The sequence below is a fragment of the Biomphalaria glabrata genome, chromosome 16 (genome assembly GCF_947242115.1).
Source record: "Biomphalaria glabrata chromosome 16, xgBioGlab47.1, whole genome shotgun sequence".
In the NCBI taxonomy this organism is placed as follows: Eukaryota; Metazoa; Mollusca; class Gastropoda; family Planorbidae; genus Biomphalaria; species Biomphalaria glabrata.
This window is the reverse complement of record NC_074726.1, coordinates 7,893,994-7,918,537: the sequence shown is the minus strand read 5'-3', so window position 1 is coordinate 7,918,537 and position 24,544 is coordinate 7,893,994. Positions and strand designations below refer to the sequence as shown.

Sequence of the window (24,544 nt, the reverse complement as noted above, 5' to 3'; positions counted from 1 at the left end):
TAGCTGTTCCTTTTATTTAGTTTGCAGCATGCCACCATGTTGAGCTTAGATTGACTTTTGAACTCTGGATTCTACAACTGGTTAAGTACCGGTATCTATCATGTTGCCAACCAACTACCTTAATTAACCTTATCCAAATAATTAACAGAATCGGAACAATACCTTGCTAACTACCAAACCGGTACCAAATTTTTTCTACCTGGCCTTGTGATGAACATTCTACTATACAGTAAGGAAACTAGGTCAACCTACTAGTGGGAAAAAGAGCTGAATATCTTCCACATTTCATGCTCAAGGCAGATTTTTAAAATTAAAGTGATATTTATAAGTGCAGATGCCTTGGCTGGCCTGAGCATGTTCTCAGAATACCGCAAGGTTGACTTCAAGACATTCTGTATGGTGATCTAATAGAGGGACAGAGAGCCGCAGGTCACCCTCTTTTAAGGTATACTGACGTATGTCAATGCGATATCAAGCTCTTCAAAATTGACACCAACATTTTATAGATCCACATGGAGAACAAACATAAAAGATGTTCTTATTGTAGATGGCATACACAACAGAAGTAGAACGAAGGGTAAAATGCTACAGCACTTGGTGATGTCCAACCAGTAACTGCAGCTGTGTATCAAGGATTTGCCTCTTTAGTCACACAAGAAGTAATGGGAAAGGATTTTCCCTTGTGATGTAAAATGCCACTGAATTGGGAAGATTCTGCAATGCCTTAAAATCTCAAATTAAATAGCCCAACCTTCAATACATTTTAAGCTATGTTTTCATAGCATAATGTTTTTGTTAATAGAAAAACAACAATGGGTTCAATGTTGAAATAAATTGTTTAATAGAATGGTTGTGTTGCAATAACAATATGCTATCAAGTTTATATATACATGATACATCACTCACAAACTCAATGCTTCCTCCACCACATGATGGAAGCATGGCACAAAAAAAAAAAGGTCAAAGAATGTTACAGTCCACAGCTGTTTAAAATACAAAAACTCAATCAACTGATCACACTGTGAAAGGGCTCTACATCTGTCAATGTACACAAACAATGACAATAAATGCTGTGTTCAGCAGTTTCAGGACTCATTTAAACACAAAGTATATATATAAAAAAAAAACACCTTGTTTAGGTCTACAAGTGTTCAAGCACATAAACAAAATTGCTGTCCTAATCTTCAATCAAATCATCGTAAATGAAAAACGAAAATCTGCTATTCAATATCATCATCCCTCCCACCCACCTCACACAGAAACATTTTGCATGAAGAATCAAATTTGTGTCTGAGAAGTTTTACCGATTTCATGCATCCAACAAGCATACAGTACACAGGGTAACTCTCCAAGTAATGTGAAGGCATTTCATGACTGGGGCTATCTCCGTTTGGACCTGTTGTCTTCGACCTTGGCCTTTTCCCTGGACAACTCTCTGTGTCTAGACACATTCTTATGCTCTCCTAGCCTGGACTTCTTGGCTCTCCTCACCTCCTCTTCCTCTGATGATGACTCTGTCGATGATGACTCGGATGAGGAAGTTGAGCTGTCGTCAGATTTGCTAGAGGCCTCTGAGATTTTTCTCTTCCGAGCCACCTGTTTTTTAGATTTAGTTTCTTCTTCTTTCTCACTGAGCCTATGTCTTTTCTTTGATTTAGATTCCATTATCTGTCTCCGGTGGTCATGTTTATCCAAGTCTTCTTCACTAGAATCTGAAGAGTCGTGCCTCTTTTTATCATAGTGGTCATCGTTTTTTCTTTTTCCTTTCTGATAATCGGCTGTACTCTTTCTTATCTCCTCTTCCTGCTGCCTTCTCTTATCATCACTCCATCTATTGTCATCATTATGCCTTCTGTCATTATACCTATCTTCATTTTGCTTTTTATCAATTCTATTTCTCCTGCTTCTCTGTTGACTTCTGGAATCTGATTCTGGACTGGAAGACTTGTCCCTGCGCCCCTTCTCTCTTCTCTTACCATTGGGAGTCTGACCATACTGTGCCATATTTAACAGCCTGTCTGCTATAGATATGGAATCTTCTGTAGGTGAGCTTTTTCTTCCGTTCATTTGCTTAGAATGTGGCTTTGACACACTCCCTCTATCATCCTTGTTTCTGGCTTTTTCACGATCATTCTCAGAAGCCTTTTGTTTTTTGGACTGTTTTTTCCTTTTGGGAGGCTCATCTTCTGAATCTGATGAACTATCTGACTCTAGAATAGAAACAAAAATTTAATTAAATTTAAGCCAGGTACATACAAATTACTCAAATATTTACAGTCACAACTAAAACAATTTCTGCTCATTTATCAGTCATAGAGACCTAGTGTTTTTTTTTTTTTTAAATTACTTTTATAACCAAGACTTATTAGATATTCCGAAAATTTAGCAGCTCTTGACATTTACATTCCAAAAGTGATAAGACAATTTTAACCAATTTCTTTGTCTTCAATAAAATGGGTTAACTGAAATTTATTTTAAACCTATTATACATAGGCAAATCAAAGACATACAACAGTAAAACAAACAAGACAGGCAGGAGAAGGGTGGGACTAACTTGCTACTAGTTTTTACATTTCATAAATGCTCAACTGCAAAAAAACTCACATAAAAACACATTTTATTTGCAAAAATCAAACATTTTAAAAGATATTTGATTTAACTAAAGATATTCATTTCCCTGAAGTCATTGATTTCCCTATAAATATTCATTTCTCTGAAGTCATGGATTTGACTAAAGACAGTGTTTTCATTATAGATATACCTGATGACAAAATAGCCAAGCTGCAACGTATACAGAACAACGCCGCTCGAATAGTCCTTAAAAAAACTAGACAAGATTCTGTTACTACGCTCTTGCGCATGCTCCATTGGCTTCCCGTGAAAGCGAGAATCGATTACAAGGTCGCCACACTTTGTCATCAGTGTATATATAACAATGAAATGCCCTTGTACCTTAGCGAACTGATTACTCCATATGTCCCCCAGAGAGCCCTGCGCTCAATAGACTCAACGCTTTTAGTAGTGCCACGTTTCTCCCTCAAAAACTACGGTCTGCGTGCTTTTTCAGTTCACGGACCAAAGGTTTGGAACTCACTCCCCATTGATCTCAGACAGACAACATGCTACACCACTTTTAAGAAGAACATTAAGACCTATCTGTTTAAAACTTTTTTAGATTAACTGTCATTTTAGCTCTCTTGTTTTTGTTTGTAATGTTGTTACAGCGCCTTGAGCCTACATTTTGTTTGTTAACAGCGCTTTATAAATAAAATTATTATTATTATTATTATTATAAAAAAGTCAAGTGGAACATAATATTTAGAAAGAGAAATCACCTGAAGAAGTGTCAGAGCTTTCAGAACTTGAGCTTTTCTCTTCCTCCTCTTGTTTCTGCTGCGCCATTTTGTTCATCACCTTCAGATGTTCTCTCAGTTCATCTCTGAGCAAGACAAAAACAAAATTGTATCAAACACATGGCAGTATGACAACTATAATCATGGTATGGGTTTTATAAATGAGGTCTGTGAAAATGTATCAATTAAGTAACAAAAAAAAAAAAGAAGAGTTTGTGAATGTATTGGCCGAATAGATTCTGATGTAACCACAAGTAAGACTATCACACAGGAGGGAAGTGTGGAAGAATGGCTGCCTGAAGTACAAGTAGGAGGCAAGTGACAGAATGATGAGTGCTGATTGTGGTTTTTGACTTGTGTTTTGTTTAAATTAGTTAACATCTATCATTACATTATGAACATCTAGATTGAAGGATGTATATAAAGTTAAGTTCATCTTGGTTGAAAAAAAAGTGTTCAAGTTGAATACAAGGAAAATAAATCACCTAAAATAGTTGTCTGAAGCTACAACCAGACATGGCTACCCCCAATACCCAGAATGTTGAAACACTCAGGTTGAAAATGTGGAATTTTGGGCCCCAATGTGGAACATAAACGCGTAAACTTACGTTCGGCAGCCATGTTGCACACAATAGAAAAAAAACTTTAATTATTACTTATTATATCAATACTAGTTTGCTTCTTAAACATAGATGTAAATAGTATTTAAGTTAGAAAACATGTAATTGCTAATTATGTCCTTTGTTTTAAATCAATAGCTCTATCTAACTGTAGATCAATATGATGAATTCAATTCAAAATGTATTTTAATGTTAGTAGACTCTATTTTGTATTTGTTACATTACTGACTACAAGATCTAGATTAGTTTAGAGTCTACTAGATTCTAGATCTACATCTAGTAAGTCCTCTAAGACAAACTCAATTAGTCTACATATAAGGACAGAGATTATAATAATTATATCATAGATTATGATAGATCTAAATATTTATCTCTAGATTCTAGATCAACTGACTTATTCATTGAGAACTACATTTATTACATCTAGAAATCTAGATCTATCATTTTCTAATTCTACTATTAGATCTAGTCAATCTAGCTCTAAGTCTATTTCTAAGTCCTACTTCTGGATTCTAGATCTAGAAAGTAATTTAGACTTAACCTAAGTAATAGATCTAAGTAGATCTAGACTCTATATATACTATATATATATCATTATTTAGGACTTAGCCTTACTGTGCATAAGTTAATTAATTAGATTTAGGTCTTGACTATAGATTAATTCTAGACTCTAGATTTTAAAAATTCTTTTTCCTAGAAACCAGTTAGTGTTAATAGTGTTAGATCTAATCATCTATCATTCTTTCTATCTAGAATCTAGATCCATTGTCAGGAAAAGAAAGGGATTTGAATGGAGCTTACTAGCACTTACTAGATTCTAAGAATAGATCTAGTATCTAGACTACTAGAGCTAGAATAATCTAGATCCATGTATCTAAACTAGACATAGACTCTAGATCTAGATCAACCATATCTTTGTAAATTTAGGACACACCGGGTCTGGAAGGAGATGAAATGTAAACAATAAACAGACCTATAAATATTTTATTTTGCATTCAGTATTTTCATTTTGCACTATTAATAAATAATGAAAAAAAAAACGGACATTTTGTTTTTTGGTCGGACTTCAGACTTGGTGAAACAAAAAAAATCTTGAATGCAGAAAGTTAGCTTTTTTTTAATGATTTTGTGGGATGGTTCCGCATAATACGTGGTGGTAGGCATGTCTGTACAACCATACAATGACTTGTTCCCACTAACTTTTATTGGGAGAGCATGAAATTTTAATTAGTGCTATGTATATATTGGATAATCTAATGAAAATGCTTTGTTCCAATGAAATCTTGGATGGTAGCAATACTTGGGTGAGAATTTGAAGCCTACTATTTTAGACCCTTAGAAAAGATACCAGTAACAGAGGTAGGCAGGCCTTAGAGTGGAACTCCCAGGGAACAAGACGCAGAGGAAGACCAAAAAGAACATGGCGACGCAGTGTACTTGAAGAAGCAGAGAAGACCGGGAAGAGCTGGGAAACCATAAAAAAACTAGCAAGAGACTGGAGAGTGGCATGTTTTTGTCGAGGCCCTATGTTCCATGAGGAACTCAAAGGAGTGATGATGATGATTTTAGACCACAGACACTACATAATACTTACGTCAGACCTCCAAGACCAATGGTAGTGAAGAAATTGATTGAAAACCTGGTGTTACGAGGATTGTCTCTTGGCATAATGCCAGCAAAAAAAGGAGCCAGAGTTCTATAAAGAGAAGTTAAAACATAGCACAATTTAGCATGAACAAGGCAGATATTAAAACAACAGTCTAAATTGAAACTCTAATGATGATAATTTTCTTTCTAACTTTAAAAAAATCCCTGATGCAACTTAACTCATATGCAACCCTGATTGTAGTGATCTATACATTGTGATCTATAGGCAGGTCATCTGTTTCTGTGTCCATGGCCAGCATGATGACCAACTGCCTTTACTTTTCAACAACTGTCATGTACCTATTAGAGCTGGTTGGACAGAGGCGCACTTAAGATCCCAAACTTACCAGGATTCGAAACCAGAACCCCCAGTTTAGAAGTCAAGTGCTTTACCTCATCCACAATGCCTCCCCTGATCATACACAGTTGTAATTGCACTCATAAAGATCTTTCTTTAACCCAGCTTTAATAAGACTATTTGTCCCTGAAACGAGTAAATTGTATTAGAATACCCATTCTAGATTACACTTAACTGATATCCAGCTTGCTGTAATGAATACCTGACTATTGATAGGAAAAGTAAAAGTGGTAAGGCCTTGTAATAACTAAGTAACTCTACCAATGACCAAAGAAAATGAATGTGATTTACATCAGCTGTCCTGTGATTGCTAGGTGTTTATGGACTAATTTTTTAATCGACACAGGACAACGTCATAAATCTATTCTGGACAATGATATATATCTACACAGGAACAAGTTGTATACCTCTCAACTAAACTGAGTTTTCAGTCTACACAAAACTGAGTTTTCTATTTACACTAGACTGAGTTTTACTTACGGATCCTTAAGTCTTTCATTCAGCTTCAGGAGTCCCATGTACTCAGCTAGTTCTTGAAACAATATTTTTAAAAAGATCCTGCTTGCAGATGAAGTATCATCCTCTGTGAGTTTAACCACACTAAGTACCTTCAAAATAAGAAACAAAAGAGATTAAAATGCAACAGTGCTTAACATATAGTGGAGAGAATAGGAACATAGGGTTGGTATTAAGAAATAAATTACCATAAAGATCTCAAGTCAAATGGAAGATACATGTAATCAGACATGCCTACCCCTAAGACCCAGAATGTGGAACACTCAGGTTGAAAATGTGGAATTTTGTGGAACATATGCGCGTTTACGTTTGTCAGCCATACTGTACCCAATAAATAAAACTTCAATGATATTACTTTAATAACAATACTAGTTTGCTTCTTATAAATTAGATGTAAATAGTATAATATAATTAAAAGTAAGAAAACCTTTAATTCATAATTATGTCCTTTGGCTTTGTTTGAAATCAATAGTTCTAACTCCTATGTGATTATTCTAGATCTACCGGTACTTGATTATCTATCCTTTTCTAGGGCTCTACTCTAGTCACTCTAGAAGTTGTCTCTAGTGCTAGATCTAAAATAATTTAAGAGTGTCTACTAGTAGCACTAGTCTAGGACTAGACCTACATCTAATAAGTCCTCTAAGTCTAAGAACACAGATTATAATAATTATATTATAGATCTAAATATTTATGTCTAGATCTATGGACTTATTGAGAACTTAATTTATTACATATGATAATGATACATAGAAATCTAGAGATCTATCACCTTCTAAGTCCATTTCTCTAGATACTAAGATAGATCTAGATTTAGTATCATCTACTGATCTAGTTAAATCTAGTAACCTAGTGCTAGATCTAGATACTAATTTTAAATTTAGACTATGTAATAAGTAGATATATTATATAGCCTTATTTAGATCTAGGCCTTAGCCTTACTGTGTCTAAGTTAATTAATTACATTTAGATCTCATCTAGGTCTAGATCTCTAATAACCTATTTGAATAGAATTACCTAAGAAACCAGTTTAGACGTTAGTGTTAGAATAGTGCCTTTGTCGGGAAAAGAAAGGGATTTGAATGGAAAATTAGGCTTATTAGCACTTACTAGATTCTAAGAATTGATCTAGACCTAGAGTACTAGATCTAGATGTAGATCTAGATAGCTCAACCATATCTTCGTAAATTTAGGACACACCGGGTCCGGGAGGAGATGAAATGTAAACAATAAACACAGACCTAGATATATTTTATTTTACATTCAGTATTTTCATTTCGCATTATTTATAAATAATGAAAAAATCGGCGTTTTTTTTTTTGTATCTGAATTCAGACTTGACGGAACAAAAAATCGTGAATGCGGAACGGCGGAACATGTGAGCTTTTTTGATGCTTTTGCGGGATGGTTCCGCATAATTCGGGACTGTAGGCATGTCTGTGTAATTATAAGGATAAATTAAACACACTATGGATCTAAGAAATGGAGCGGGGAACTTGATTGGAAATTAACTACACCAAGGTAAATTATTAAATGAAATCCCTCCGAAGGAAGAACACCCAGTCTAAACAAATGAACTGAATAAAGCATTAAACTATATATAAATATGTAACCAAAGCAGTCCCAGAATTGAGCTCAAGGCACTTAGTTTGAAAGCCAAGCACATAACTAATTGTCAACTGCATCTCTTAATACTCTAATAGCTTATTCTTCTTCTTCGTTCTCATTTATTAGGTTTGAATGTTTAGATGACTAGACCAATACATGAAATGAACTGCACAGTGGTTTCCAAATCAGGTAGCTCTCCATATAGTTTTTCTTTCTATAGGGGTGTATTAGGGCCCTTGTCTTGTTTGGGTCTACATGGCCAGTATTCTCTGGTGGTCTAACAAGTAAAAGAGGCTCTTTAACTGGTCATGATGAAATAGACTCAAGTGCTGTTTGCCAACCAGGACTAAATAGCCTGTTGACACAAATACAGAGAGTGAGGAAAAGAGACAGAGAGCTTAATGAACATACTTTTTATTCTAACTTTAAAATCCCTCAGACAAAAGAACAATACATTCTAAAAGAATTGAACTGAACAAAGCACTAAACTATATAACTGAGTCCCCACAGCTACAGTTAAAGAGGACCACCAGATTTGTCCTTTTCAAAGTAGAGGCAGCAGTCTAATAGGTGCACATATTTTAGCAAGTTGACTACAGCTATTATGACTTGAGTAGACTTACTCCCCAAGAGATGGCATCAGTGTGCAGTAGATGAGCAAAAAACTTGGCCACATTCCTGAGCTTCTGTGTCTCTAGACGATGTATTGTGTCATACTGGTCCACAAAGATTTGTTGGAATGGCTCAACATATTTCTTATCAATCTGGCAGAATCTCTGAGGATGGATAAGATTACTGTCTATCACAAGTCCAAGAATTATTAAAAGCAAAAGAGAATCAATTTGAAAAAAAAAATAGAAACAAAAAAAAAAGGCCTCATGAGAAATAAAGTGACACTCAGGTATAGGCAATACAAAAAAAAAGTTTATATTAAGTAAAATTGTATCAATCAGTTTAGATCAGTCAAGCAATTAAATTTGTACTAGGTCTAGACTAACAATAATAAATCTGTGCTAGTAAAAATAGAAGGTTTTATAGTTATCTATTGTTAATTTCAAACTTTTATTCAACTACCTAATTCTCTAAACACAAATGTGACAGCAGGATAGCTGATAGAAAGCTTTTCAAGAGCAATATTAAACATTATAACAACCCCACCCCACAACTAATATATATATATATATATATATATATATATATATATATATATATATATATATATATATATATATATATATATATATATATATATTTAACTCACTGTCAATGTGGACTTACCTGCCCAAGAAGACCAAAGAATTTTTCATAAGTTCTAAGCTGAGCGCAACAATCTAATATCATATTACACAACTCCACCTGAACAAAAAATAAATCTTTTTAAACATACTTTATATGAATTACAATGTATAAAAAAAACAATCAAACTAAATAACTGCTCTCAAGTAGTTTAAAAAAAATAGCATTCAGAAAAATGCAGGCAGGCCCACATATTGTCTCTATGCTATCATCACAATCCGATTATCTATTGATGAACTAAAGAATAGTATTCCCTGTATTTTCAACACAGGCATTTCAGATTTTGTATAATATTTAAATCTAAATCAATCCATTACTTTTAACTGCCAGTAGTGGAAAAAAGATTAGAGAAAAGTATCTAGATTTAGAATGAAATGTATAAAAGCAAAAAATGTTCATGTCAATATTTCCTTAAATGTAACAAGAATGTATGGTTTTGCAACCTTTTTTTAAAATCTTTTGTACTGCAGGAATAAGTAAATAGCAAAATGATGACCCAAACAATGAACTTGCTGCCTAAGACACAGAATTCATTACCTCCTGGCCAGGCTTCAAGTCCATTTTTAACATCTTGTGAGCACACTCGTTGACGTCAAGACTAGACTGGACAGTCAGGTAGATCACCCTTCTCAAGGCCACCAGGTTGGTTTCTGTTTTGTCAATGATGGCCTGCTTCTCAGCCTCTAAACAAAACAACAGACAACAGTTCCATTAGTTACAAATACAAAACCATATTAGCTAATTCACACAAGGGCAACAAATTCAGAACATGACATGAACAATTAAAAATATACTTAAAAAAAAACAAGTGCTTATTGTAAGTGTAATTGTATCAATTAGTTTAGATCAGTCATGTAATTATATGTATGTTGTACAAGGGGAATAACTAATTAGTGACAAGTTTACACTCCATTAAGTATGGATGTTAATTTTCTTAGGCATAAATCCAGATAACTGCTATTTGTTAGAACTTATTAATTTCTAGATGACAGCTAATTGTCAGTACAATTTATCAGTTTCCACATGACTATTTAATAGTACAATATATTGATTTCCAGTTGTACACTAAAAATTTCCATTCAACTAAAAAAAACAGCCTTTATCAATTCATGTAGAATACAGTCCCATCTTTACCAAATACTGAACAAAATAATTAATTGCCAGTTATAAGTTAATTTTTTGATTGATTCATGTTTTGTTTGTAACAATTATTGTACTTCAACTTGATATGAGAAAGAGTGTGGGAGAAATTATGTGTACAAAATTTGTAACAGACAGGCAGACAGAGTGAGTTGATATAAGCTCTGTTTAAAAAAAGGATAAAAATTTTAAATTTCTTTGCAACAAAAACAAACAAACAACAAAACATTAGCCATCAGCAAGAAGCTACCAAAAGAAGTTCTACTTATTGAATAAAGGAAATTGGTGAACTGAAAAAAAAAAAAAGTATATTCTTAGGATGCTTAAGTGTCTAGATTTTTGTTTCTGTTACTGACCTGCTTTCTCTGCCTCTTCTTCATCATCATCACTATCAGATGAGCCTGACTCGCCAGATTCATCGCCAGACTCTTCATCAGAACTACCCTCATCAAGTATCTCTGTAGAAATTATGAACAACAGATGTTATACAGAACAAAACCTTCATGGTGTCTTCCATTACAACCATGACTTTTTTTTCTGATTAAAAAACTTACATAAAATACCTTTTTTTAATTCTTTATACTTTTCCTCATTTTCTAGAAAATTTGGATCCTCATGAAAAATATCTGAAATAGAAAAAAAAAAGTCTTATATTATTTACAAACATTTTTTTTTTATTGTAGGTTCACTTAAAAAACAACATGCTTATCTTAGCTAATGCACTTAATTGGAAGTACACTATAAGAGAATTAATATTACTATAAGAGAATTAATATTTGTTGTTATGGACTAATTTTTTTTGGCCAGGGTCTTCATTTCTGATGAGATCTATTGACATAGAAGTCTAATTCATAAAGCACTGGCATTCAGTGTGTATGTGTTTCCTGTGTGAATGTTGTTCCTATTTACGTCTATACTGTTATTGTTACAGTAGTTACACTGAGGTGGTCAATTGTAGTCAAACTGAATTTCCATTTGATTGGACCAATAAAAATTATCTTATTTTAGTCCAGCTAAAAATTAAAGAAACAATCAGCTAGAAATAACGAGTGAAGGGAGCTGCTGACAAGTAACTGATGGGACAAAAAACTCTTCTGTCTATAAATATGGCTTTTATATAGCGCTACTTTCGTGCTTATAGCATGCTCGGAAGGTTATGGTCCAATCTCATTTGACAGTGTGAAGCAGTTCCAACTACTTCTCTTAAGGTAATGAAAATCAATGATTTTCAGGGCTTAAAACAAAAGAAAATGTGTAATTTTATTGGTTTGGCTATTATTCATTTTAGTTTAGTAATTACATTTCCCTTTAGTCCTGGTGGTCCAAAGGTCACCCGATTTAATAACAAATAGTTATAAAGGAATTCAATTGTCCAATAAACTATTTCCTCCAACAGATGTTAGATGCTCATTAAAGTGAGTCAATGGATTCAGGGACATCCTAAAATTCCAGAATAATAAAGTCTAGCCCACTCAGAATTGAGCTCAAGGCACTTAGTTTGAAAGCCAAGTGCAGAAATGTCAACTGTATCTCTTAATACTCTAATAGCTAACAGAGGCTCTTTAACTGGTCATGAGGAAATAAAGCGCTGTTTGCCAACTAGGACTAAAAAGCCTATTGATACAAATACAGACAGAGAGAGAGAGAAAGCTTAGTGCAGATCTTCTTTCTTATTCTAACTTTAAAATCCCTGTGAGAGAGAGGAAGAAGGAGGGAGAGAGAGAGAGTGAGCTTGCAGTGCTACAAAATGAAAATTAGTTAATTTCTGTAATAATAATAATAATAATAATAATAATAATAACAAAGTTACAAAGACAGTTTGTGTGGAAACACAAACTCAAAATCGCCCCCCGAATCTCTTATTCAAATCCTCAAAAAAAAAAAAAATTTCAGTAAAAAAAATAATTTCCTTTAGTTCAGTGTTCTATGGCTATAGTGCAGCACTGCAGTTCACGCGATAATATGAAAAACTACTTATTAATTGTTGTTTTAAATTATGTCCAACCTATATGCATACTAAATAGATTTTTTCTCTTAAAAAAAAAAGTAAACATTATTTATGGGTAAATGTAGTAGTTAGTAGGACAGAACTTGCATAACATAGCAATACAAATGTAAAAAAAAAAATGTTTTTGACAAAAAATCTAAAACCATTTGCATAAATGTGTTAATAATATGATATACAGGCATCTTCACTAAAAAGCCTCCCGTGTTTGTTACTATTAAAAGTGAATAGTTGTAAAAGTGGTGTATTTTTCTGAAAAAAAAACTGCTTGCATAAGTGATTTAAAGAATTAGATTTTTTCGCTTATAGAAAAGAAAAGTTGCCTTTGCATCAGAACTTTGATGAATGGACTAAAATATTATGATGTCAGATTTCCACTATCATTTCTAGTTTACGAGATCTAAACGGGACGGACAGACATTTCACACAAAACTAATAGTGTCTTTTCCCCTTTCGGGGGCCGCTAAAAATTGATATTAAAATAAATTGCAGTGAGTGGTAGTATGGGAGATCAACCAAGTATCTTTGGCATGTGAGTGACATTGTATAGCTGAGTCATGCTATTTGTCAAACTAATAAAAATCTGAGACATGTATCTTAATTTCAACTTTAAAACTCCAAGACTATTTTCATCAGTTCCAGAAAATGCAAACAATTTCTGCAGTTAAATAAAAATGGCCTCAGTATAGGCAAATATATTAAGTTAACATGGTAAGTGATAATGCTGTGTTAATGATCAACTTACTGAGCATTTCATCCCCAGACACAGCATCCTCTAGCTGTAATAAATGTGTAAACTGTTCTGCCTCCTCCACCAAATCAAGGTCACTCAACACAGCTGGGTGATCCTTTAAACAAGACAGAAGATTCAACAGTAAACAATTAAATGCTGTTTATTTCTAGTATGTAAATACATGGTTTACTTCCATACACACATTCAAAATACAAAAAAACAACAACACCCAGCTACAGAACAATATTTGAAACAAGTCATCAATAGCACATCAACAACTGTGCTGCCAGAGATACATGGGTAGTAAGAAGAATATGAAGGTGTCTATGCATGTAGAAGAATGAGCCAACGAGAAAGCTGACTTTGCAAAAGGTGATTTATCAAAGTTTTGTGTCTGTGTATGTGAGACATAATGCATTTTGTTTCAATGGAGTGGCAAGTGACTTCAACAAAAAAAAGTTGACTGTAAAAGAATTATGCCAAGTGTTGTGCTAAAATTGAGCTGGTTCTATAAATATTTAAATGAACTTTTTAAACTAAAAAATGCCTCAGCAAAGTTGGAAAAATCTAAGATGCAAACTGCCACCTGCTATGTCGTCATCATGAAATGGGGGACTTCTGCCCATGAAGGCTAGAACTGAACAGAACAAAAAACTTCTTAGTTCTTAACTCATTGACTAAAGAACATGGAAAGGATCAAGATGCCTCAATGAAGTTATTCTGTATTTTGTGTCTGTTCTCTTTTTGTGGAATGTTTATTTTAATTGAAAAAAAAAAAGAGTTCTTGTAAACAAAATTTTCCAATATGAATCAATAAAACAGTCTTATAAGTCCAAAAAATAGCTCTGCAAAGACATGCAATGTAAACATATAAATAATCCAAGGATAAAAGTTGCCATTTTTGATGCAACACTGAAATAGACAGGGACAACAAAATAAAAAAGTATAGTGTGATAAGAAGTACAGGTACTATATATGCCAGTACTATGTTAAAAATTGTGTTTGTTTTCATCATTTCTACATTGTTTCCCTTACAGTGCTCTATAAAGTTGCAGACTTAATTTGTGTAATGACACCAAGGCAATGGATTCATTAAAGATGTTGTTTTTGACATTGTGGCAATGAGTTAAAACTAGTTTGAAAAAAAAAAAAAAATGTACTTACTTTAAATCCATCTTTACGAATGGCAAACATGACTTCCACCATATATTGCACCCTGACATCTAGCTGGCCCTCATGGAGGACATTTCTCAGACGCTCAAAAATTGCTGAAAGAATAAATAATAGAACATTTAGTCAAATTACTTACAAAAAGCATGTATATGTATGTGTGTGTGTGTTTGTTTTATATGTTTGGGGTGTTCCTTCAGATTTGAAGATCATTACATCCTAGCCCAAACCTCCAATTGGACTCATGCCGACGGGATTCAAACCTTGGTCCATAGAATTGACAGTCTAAAGCACATTCCAAAGACAGCCATATACATGAAAATATCAACAACACTAAAAAAATCTATAGCATAACTAACCAACATAGTAAGCAGGACTGACGATATGTACATGTTAATTAACATAGTTGTTAAGCTACTGAACGTGCAGAAAGTAGTGTGATCTTATTAAGAAGAAAGTTTAATCCTCTTTGGGCAGCAAGATTTAGATTTTTAGAAAGAAAAACAACAAAGAAAAAAAAAAGAATCCATAAGCCACGAGTATCTTTGTGGAAACAGTCAAGCAAGAAGAAGCATACTCAAGGAGTCCCATTTGTTTTTTCAGGCCAACCAGACAAATCTTAAACATTATACAAATGAAATTTTATCTTTGAATAGAACATTATGAATTAAAAACCTATTGCTCCCTTTCAATTCTAAAATTTTACTATTGAAAAAAAAAGTCATCTTATTTAGACTAGCATTGAAACTTAGATAGGACAATACACTTTAGAAAATGAACTCAAAATTAAAAACCAAACATTTAAAATGACAACAATTAAACTGAACTTACAATTTATTCCTCGTGGTGAGACTTCTGTTAATTTCTGTCCACATTCCTTGAGAAATCCAATAGCTACTTCTACTGAATCATCAGTGGGTGTCTCCAGAAGTAGTGTGAGAATCTCTAAAGCAATCACTTCATGAGCCTAAAAAAAAAATTAAAACAATGTTGTAGTTGGTACTGGCTTGTACAAATTATGCAAACATGCTAAAACTACGTTTATAAGTTATCTTTAGACTTAAAGGCTCTCTGACCATTGTAAACAAATGACCTTATGGCCATATCATAAAATACCCCAGGGATTGCAAAAACGTTTTTGCAGGGAACAACACCAGAAAAAGAAGAAAATGCAGACAAAAGCACCCATGGGAAGACAGGAATGGAGAAATGAACAACATAGGATATGTAGTGCCTTAATGGTCCAACAAACTAAAGGACTGAACATAAAGATATTTACTTCAGAAAAAAAAAGCAAAAAACACTTATTAAATTTATTGCTAAGGATGTTTTCAATACTTAAAAGGTAAAAGAAAAATAAAGTAAAATTAAGAAATATTTCTGTGGCTTTTTTTTTTCACCCATTGACAGGTGACTGGAAATACTATGTGACTGTTATATACCCAAAAAATGCACCCCCCCACCCCCTATTTTTCATCTTATAATTACTGTTCTCAATAGATGTCAGGTATCTAAAAGAAAAAAAGCCAAATAGGAACAAGAGAATAGTAACAGCTGAAAACTTTATCACAAATCCTTTTTAACCTCAGATTTATCAAACATATAATGAATTGAAAATTATTACATCCTAGACCAGACCTACTAAGTGGCACGTTTATAAACTCGGGATTGCAGCCCTGAGCACAAAACACATGACCAGGTAGCCATCCCACAATTTCTTCTATAACTGACATTGCCATACATTTGAACATAATTTTTCCCCTATAGATTTTATTTTTAAAAAGATTTAAGATAAAACAATTTGTTTTCAACAATTATTAAATCTACATTTACACAAGTATTACATTCTGGATACTGAATTTGTAATTTGTAATACCTAATACTAAGTCTAACGCACTTTGCTGGTTTTAGTCTTAGTACTCATACATAAGATATATTAACACAAAACTAACACAAAGTGATGAATTTTTCAATATTTGTAATTTTACCTTACCTGTGCAAACATTATTAATGAGATTGACAAGAAGATGAGTCATCAATCTTCAAAGCACACATTGGCTCTTACTTTTCAAGAGCACCTGATGCAGCCATGTCTCAAAAATGATGATGACACAAATCCATCTCTCAGAAAAAATAAGCAGCAGGTTAAAATAAGAAAACCTAACCACAGAAGAGCCGAGGGGCGCTTTGTGGTTTTTACTTTTTACTGCGAAGAGCTCTGACAGATACATTTTTTAGTCTGTTGGGTATGTTGAGTTCAGAGCCAGTCTTTTAATCCAGAGATGACTTTTGAGCACACCAAGGAATTTGTTGTTGGTTGGTCAATCATGTGCTCAAAAGATCCAATTTGAGCTGTAGAAAACAGGATTATCCACCAGGGGTTGTCCGCCAAGAGCAAATAATTTCATCCCAGTGGAAGGTTACCTTTTAGAAAAGATGAGCTGCATTGCAAGGAAGGATCCCGACTGCCAAGAAAAAAGGATCCTAAGATTGATCTATACAGCCAATACATGTATCCACTTTCCTTTAAAGTAGAGAAAAATGATGATGCCTTTCAGAGGGCATAACTCACCACTTGCTGATTAACCAGATGAGCGATGAATCGTGTGGTTGACAAGCACAGGTTCTTATCATTTCTGCGGTAGCCTCTGCGAAACATCAGAATAAGACGGCGCAAAATAAGTTCACCATTTTGAGGAAACTGGGGAAAAAAATCACATACAAAATTATTTAAATATTACTGTTTAGTTTATGTTATAAAAAATATTGCATTCTGGAGTGTTTACTCCTTAAATAAACACTGAACAACTTTAGTTGCGCAAAAGAAAAATCCCCATAAAAAAGAATGTTGAAAAATAAAATAGTTGGGCTTCCAAACTGAGGGGTCTTGGATTCAAATCCTGGTGCAGACTGGGATTTTAAATTTTGGGAATTTTTAAGAGATTTCTAAGACCAACCAACTTAAATGGGTACCTGACAATAGTTGCTGTGCTGCCTACAAAACATGCTCATTAACAATCAACCATAGAAACCTATGACTTTCACATCATCTGTCCAACAGATTGCAAGGTCTGAAAGGAGATATTTTACTATCCATCCATCCCAGTGGCGCTACAGCCCATGGAGGGCCCCGCCTGCGCACATCTCTCCATTCTGATCTATCCTGTGCTTTATGTCTCCATGCCTGGACTTTCAGCCGTTGTAGATCCATCTTTATGCCATCAAGACACTATACTTGTGGTCTGCCTTTGGATACTTTACTTACTACTTTTAACAGTATAATATACAACAAAAAAAACCCACTCTAGCTTACATGTGGCATCAAGGATTGTTTCATAAGATACTACACTTATTCTAAGACAGGAAATAAAAGATGCAAGAAGAGAGAGGCAATGAAAAAGAAAATGTGCATACCTTGGTGTTGATGACAGCCACAAGGGCTGCATACACATGGGTAAATGTTGGAGAGGCTGCTTGGGCCTGAATCATAGATCTAGCTAATAGACCTCTGTTGAGATGACAAACAAAAATATTAGGACACCAAAGTAAATGTTATCTGAAATTGAAGCTATTGAATTTAGGTATTGTGACCAATATTTGTATAAAAGAAAGACTGTTAACAAGATAAATGACACCACTCTTTATGTCCCTCAGAGACCCCTATGCTCAGTGTATTCAGCGCTTCTAGTGGTATCACATTTCTCCTTTAAAAATTATAGTTTGCAGGCTTTTTCAGTGCACGGACCAAAGGTTTGGAACTCACTCCCCATCAATCTTAGACAAACAATATGCTTCACTACATTCAAGAACATTAAAACCTACCTGTTTAAAGAAGAACATTTAAACCTATCTGTTTAAAGAAGAACTTTAAAAACCTATCTGTTTAAAGAAGAACTTTAAAAACCTATCTGTTCAAAACTATGTCATTTTAACTTGTGTGTTTATGTTTGTTATGTTATCACGGCACCTTGAGCCTAGTACATTATATTTATTAACAGTGCTCTATAAATTAGATTTTTATTAATTAAATCTAATGGCTTTTACATAAACAAAATAAAAGATGACAGCTTTCTTTCCACTAAGTTATTAGGAAGAAATGAACTACAATATTTAATGACATTTTTTAAAAGTATGGCCAATATTACAATCATATTAAAGTTTGGATAACTTTTATTTTTCAAAACCTAGTTAGAAAAATGTACACGATTACCTTCCTCTAACAATGTTTTCTTGAAACAATTCCTTCACAATGTTGATTAGATTAGAAATATTGACCTTGTTGATTAAACCATTGATGCTCTTTTTCAAAGCTTCCCAAGACATCCGTTGATAGGCAGTGCTTAACAAAACAAAATTTATTATTTATCATTAATTAATTAATTTTTTGATTGATATACATTTTCTTAAAAGACAACAATTGAATAAAGTTTCAACATGATACGAGAATGGGAAGTGGTAAAAATAACGTACAAAATTTGAACCAGACATAGCCTGAATGCATTGATATTAGCTTGGTTGTATTACTTGTATAAAGTAGCATTCTGAAGACTTGCATTGACAAGGTAACAATTATTTAAGCAAAAGTTATCATAATAACAAAAGCAGCAAATATTTTCAAATTAAATCAAATACAAACAAATCTGGTCAATCAAACCACACCGGGACAAAATTATTTTGGTACTAATATCTGGCTAGTCTGATTAACCAGATTCTATTGTATAATAGAATTTGTTTAGGTACTTTAGGATTAAGTATCATTAAACAATATCTGGCTAGTCCGATAAACCAGATTCTCTTCTATGATAGAATTGCCTAGGTACTTTAGGATTAAGTATTATTAAACAGAAGTCCAACTAACTGGAATTAACTGCATTATTTGTGCATACAAATTTTGTGAAAAACTCACCTTGATTTATCAGAGATCTGCTCCTGCATCATACGCAATTTTGCAGGTGGGATATATGCACCTCCAGTTCTTGACATGAGGTCATCTGATTTCTTACCTGTTTCCAAAGGTCCTTTACCACTTGTTTCACTTTTGTCCTGACCACTTCGGGAACTATCGTGCCTATTTTCACTTTTGTCCCGACTATTTCGAGAACTATCTTGCCTATTTTCACTTTTGTCCTGACCAATTCGAGAACTATCGTGCCTATTTTCACTTTTGTCCTGACCACTTCGAGAACTATCATGCCTACTTTCACTTTTGTCCTGACCACTTCGAGAACTATTCTGCCTATTTTCACTTTTGTCCTGATTAGTCCGAGAACTTTCCTGCCTTTTTTCACTTTTGTCATGACCACTTCGAGAACTATCCTGCCTATTTTCACTTTTGCCCTGACCATTTCGAGAATTTTCCTGCCTTTTTTCATTTTTGTCGTGACCTTTTCTAGAACTTTCCTGCCTTTTTTCACTTTTGTCATGACCACTTCGAGAACTATCCTGCCTATTTTCACTTTTGCCCTGACCATTTCGAGAACTTTCCTGCCTTTTTTCATTTTTGTCCTGACCTTTTCTAGAACTATCCTGCCTATTTTCACTTTTGTCATGACCATTTCGAGGACTATCCTGCCGCCTGCAACAAAAATAAAAATAGATGTCTACTATTTAAACCTTAACTTAAACTAGTGTTGACTGAGCTTCTTAATAGATTTTATATTTATCTTAACATGCAATTGTAGTCTAGTTCTAGATAAATGATAGTTTCTAGTCTTATAATCATAATTTGTTCCTTGACTTTCATCATAGGGGTTCACATAACCAAATCCCTAGACTTTGCTGTTCAGCAGCTGTTCTTAGCAGGAAATCAAGAGAGAGGCTGGTCCATTCTTTAATGTTGTCCAGCTAGCTTTCAAATACCCTTACTTCCTGCTACATCCACTTTACCCTGAAGGATGACTTTTAACAACAAGAATATGATTGAACCAGCCCAGCTTTAGTCTTTTTACTGCATTGAGGAGTTCCTCCTTTTTGCTAGCCAGTGTTGACTTGTAAAAGTAGAAACTCTGTTGTTTTTTTCCTGGTATCTGATACCTAGCATTTTTTCTATAGCATTTAGTTGATTTAGTTTAGATCTATATTACTATATACTCTAAATACACTTTATATAATCTACACTTGAACTCTTTCAGCCTCAGACATAAGTGTTCAACTTTCACAACTAAATAGTTAATATAGATAATTTTTTATAGATCTAACTAGTTGGAGTGCAGAGTCAACTAGGAAAATGTTTTAATTTTACATTTGGAAGCTCAAGAGTCAAGTTACTTAAAGTCTTTATTTACTATTGTAGATTTTTCACAGTTTGCTCAAGACCACTGATGCCAAACTTAAACAGGTTTTTATGTCTTATATTGATCCTCCATTTCTTTTTATGATGACTAGATTCTAGATCTAGATCTGGCTAGATTCACAAGTTATTAAGATTGTCATATTTTTAAATAGAGTAGACCTAGTAAATCTAGAATTAGAATGTAGATATCTAGAGTCTAGAGCTTATATTATAAAATCTAGAACTAGAATCTAGATCACACTAGAATAGATGTACTTTAGAATCTAATCTAGTAATCTAGTCCATGCAAATAGAATCTAGATCTATCTAGAATCTATATCAAGAATCTAATCAAAATTTCAAATCTTAACATGTTGACTTAGTCTTAGTCTTAGTAAGTATTCTGACATTCTGTAGATTATATTTTTATAGAACTTTAGAAGTATTTTACTTACTTAGTAAAGACTTTAACTTTAATTAGTTTAGAGGAATATATTACTAGTCTAATAAATAGTAACACTCTAAACTCTAATACACATAGTCGTCATAGAGTAGATATGTGAAAATCCGTTTGAGATTCGTTTTTCTTACTTTCTGTACATAGGCCTTTGATTGAAATCAATTATGATTTTAAATCCATTGAAATCGTTGCCAAAATGGGTGAAAATGGATACATTTTATATTGAGGAACATTTTTTTTTCATTGTGTATTTTCTTACTTTTTTTTTAACTTGAAGGTATATGTATTTTTATTTTTACTGATACTCATTTCAGGTAAGTCCTAAGAAGTTGATTTTTTTCCCCGTAATAGATTATATATCTGGCCATATTTCTGCCAAGTTTTATCACGATATATTGTTTTGATCGATTACAATGTTGAAACATAAGTTTGCACTGCTCCCTATCTATGAGATTTCTTTTTTTCTTGAAAACTAAACTATCCAGTGAATAAACTCATGCATAGGCTAGTAGATATAATAATTATGCATGTGTCTAAATAGTTTTAAAAGAGTTTTAATGGTTCAATCTATTTTTTTTTAAATTTTAAAGCCAATTTGAAAAATAATTGTTTCAGACAATTTGATCCCACTTTTTAGATATTTTGTTGTTTTCTGCCGTCACAAAGCCACCATTTTGTCCACACCCCTCTGACATTTCTTGTAGCTCTAGACTCAATAATTTGTTTATTTCATCAATATTTACATTCTAAACAAGTGGAGTTCATAAATATAAATGAAATCACATTTGTGAGCTAGAAATTTACTACGAATACTAGGTCTACAATTAAATTTCTTATTTAATAAGTAGATTTATCCTCTACTAAATTCAATTCCAATTTTTTAACTTTTTGAGCGGGGGGTGTGTCTCGCTGGCTGAGCGAGTGAGACGCTCTATCTTACATGCTCCATGTCAACCAATGCTAGGTCAAAACGCAGGAAAAAAATCATAACTTTCTAACTGTTCAACTTAAAGTCATAATTTATACACCATTGGAAAGTTCTTTCAAAGTATTTTAATGATGTACTAACGAAAAATTGATTTTTTCAAAGATAAATTTTTTATTTCACATCCCTACATAGAGGTAGAGGAGTCTAGACTAGTCTAGAGTCTAGAATCTAGTCATTTCTAGTGAGTCTAACAGCAGTCTAACTCTAACTCTAAGACTTTAACTTTAATAAATAGTGAGTCTAAGACTTTAACTTTAACTGACTTAGACTCAGACTGTCTTACTGAACTTACTCTTAGCTAGAATAATATAATTCTTATTATAGATCTCTAGATCTAGATCTAGACCTAGAGCCTACTAGATCTAGTAAAATTCTAGATCTAGATTAGATCTAGAGTCTAGATAAATATTAAATTAAATATGGACATGGATGATGGATTATTATCGGATATTTTAAGTTTTAAAGATACTAAAAATACATCAATGACAAGATAAGACAACTCACTTTCTAGGCATTTTGTGTGTAGTATTCACTTGACCACCAAACTCTGTTAAAATCTTAATCTAGAATCAAATCTCTAGATATCTAGATGTAGAAGATCTAGAAACAAGTGAATAAAATTATTAATTTAATGAAGAAACCGGATGTGAAAGTATCTCGTTTCTTCGCGAGATTATCGCTTTGGTTCCCAAAGTGAGGTCTGCGGACCCCGAGACGGCTGTAGACTGTATATAGATGGTTCTCAGAAAGATGAAAATTGTATAAAATTAAAATAATTTCTTTTCTAGATGCCATTTTCAACGATAGGATTATTTTGATAATGTCTATTACACACTATTCTATGACGACGTCAACCAAATATTTGAAAACATTTTTCACTTCGATATTCCCGACTGTGCATTATATCTTTTCTGCGCGTATACAAACTCAGAGCCCAGTGACCCAATAACAGATAAATTCATACTAATACAGGAGCAGCTTACTGAAATATCTTTTAATGAGGATCTTTAATGTTTGAACAAGGATACCACAATTTATGAGTACAAAAACATATTTCAATTTTATATATCCTGCATCGTGGGTCTTCGTACAACGTGTAGCCTATTCATTGCCGTATAATGAACCTTATCACAAATAAAATAAACCGACTAGAAATTTGTACTCGTTGAGATTAGCGGTTGCTACTTACAAACATAGAGCCGGACCAGGAGCGGACTGGGTGTCAAAATCGGTACGGGCATTGCAACCCGATTCGCCTACAACTTGATTGCATATGATATGCATAAAACTGAACTCATGCATGCAAACGTAGGTTTCCAGGGCATCGTCTAACATCTACTTGCAAAAGTCTACATGTATCTACATGTAAAATAGACTTAAATAGACGTATGGGCTATAGAAAATCTCAATTTGTAAAAAATAATAATCTACAGTTTAATCCAAATCTTAATTAGTCTGTCACATTATTTTGATATAACTAACAGAGTAAAGCATAACATTTGATGTCTGTCTATTTGTGTGTTATGCGTTCCAGAGTGTCGTCTCCATGGTCCCGGGTTGGAACCTTCCCGCTACTCCCCCCCCCCTCCAACTCCCGTCCATGAAACCCTGCAAGTGGTCTTGTGCCATCATTTTAGCCTATTCTTTATATGCAGAAACGTGCAGAAAACTTATTTTACAAGTTACTTACGTATATTACAGCATTAGATTAACTCAAAAGCCTAAGCTGTTGATTTAAATCCCCCCCCCCCTTTTTTTTTATTAATTGTACCCTCAATTCATTGATACCGAGACATTTAATACAACACATCACTCTTTGCTATCATCTCCATAAAACCATTCCCACAATAGCCATTATACTTGAAATCCAAGTGTCATATTTATATTCATCAATTATTAACGTATGTTGTTAATAACTAATCGAATGTCAATGTAAAAAAAAAAAACAACAACAACAACGTTGTTTTAAGACACTACTATACTGTTTTGTGATCGCATTTACCGACACTGAATTATTAAAAGACATCCGAAGTTGAAGGCCCACATGTAATATGTATATCTATAAATGAGATGTTTCTGCCTGTATCTTTGTGGATATGAGTGTTTCTACGTCGTCTTAAGTAGTATTACAAGATAAGGTGAGGCCAATCATGTTTACCGGACATTTAATGTGGCCCATTTGGCAGCCCCACCGGCCAAAATAGGCAGGGCCTGCCTTAGATAATTGAAGGCCCTAGGCGAAGTGAATTAGGAGGCCAACTTACTTATGGCATCATCAATAGCCAATCCCACTAATTTCTCCAAAGGAAGAGAAAGATAGGGCCTACTATGTGATGGTTGAAACTTTTTTTTTTTACATGACTTCGCAAGTAGTTGTCC

General features: G+C 33.6%; 1 protein-coding gene across 1 annotated transcript; it reads right to left on the bottom strand.

Moving 5' to 3' along the window:
- Window positions 1-817: 817 nt before the first annotated feature.
- Window positions 818-22,818, bottom strand: LOC106066647 (pre-mRNA-splicing factor CWC22 homolog). Its single transcript, XM_056014124.1, has 17 exons — window positions 22,670-22,818; window positions 19,353-20,021; window positions 18,657-18,785; window positions 17,861-17,954; window positions 17,019-17,147; window positions 15,278-15,413; window positions 14,441-14,544; window positions 13,289-13,391; window positions 11,102-11,164; window positions 10,895-10,996; window positions 9,936-10,081; window positions 9,381-9,458; window positions 8,726-8,878; window positions 6,459-6,586; window positions 5,568-5,669; window positions 3,336-3,439; window positions 818-2,210 (listed from the first exon to the last, which is right to left on the bottom strand). Exons 1-17 carry the CDS (start codon window positions 22,678-22,680, stop codon window positions 1,381-1,383), a joined length of 3,081 nt encoding a protein of 1,026 aa, XP_055870099.1. The 5' UTR covers window positions 22,681-22,818; the 3' UTR covers window positions 818-1,380.
- Between the last annotated feature and the right edge of the window lie 1,726 nt (window positions 22,819-24,544).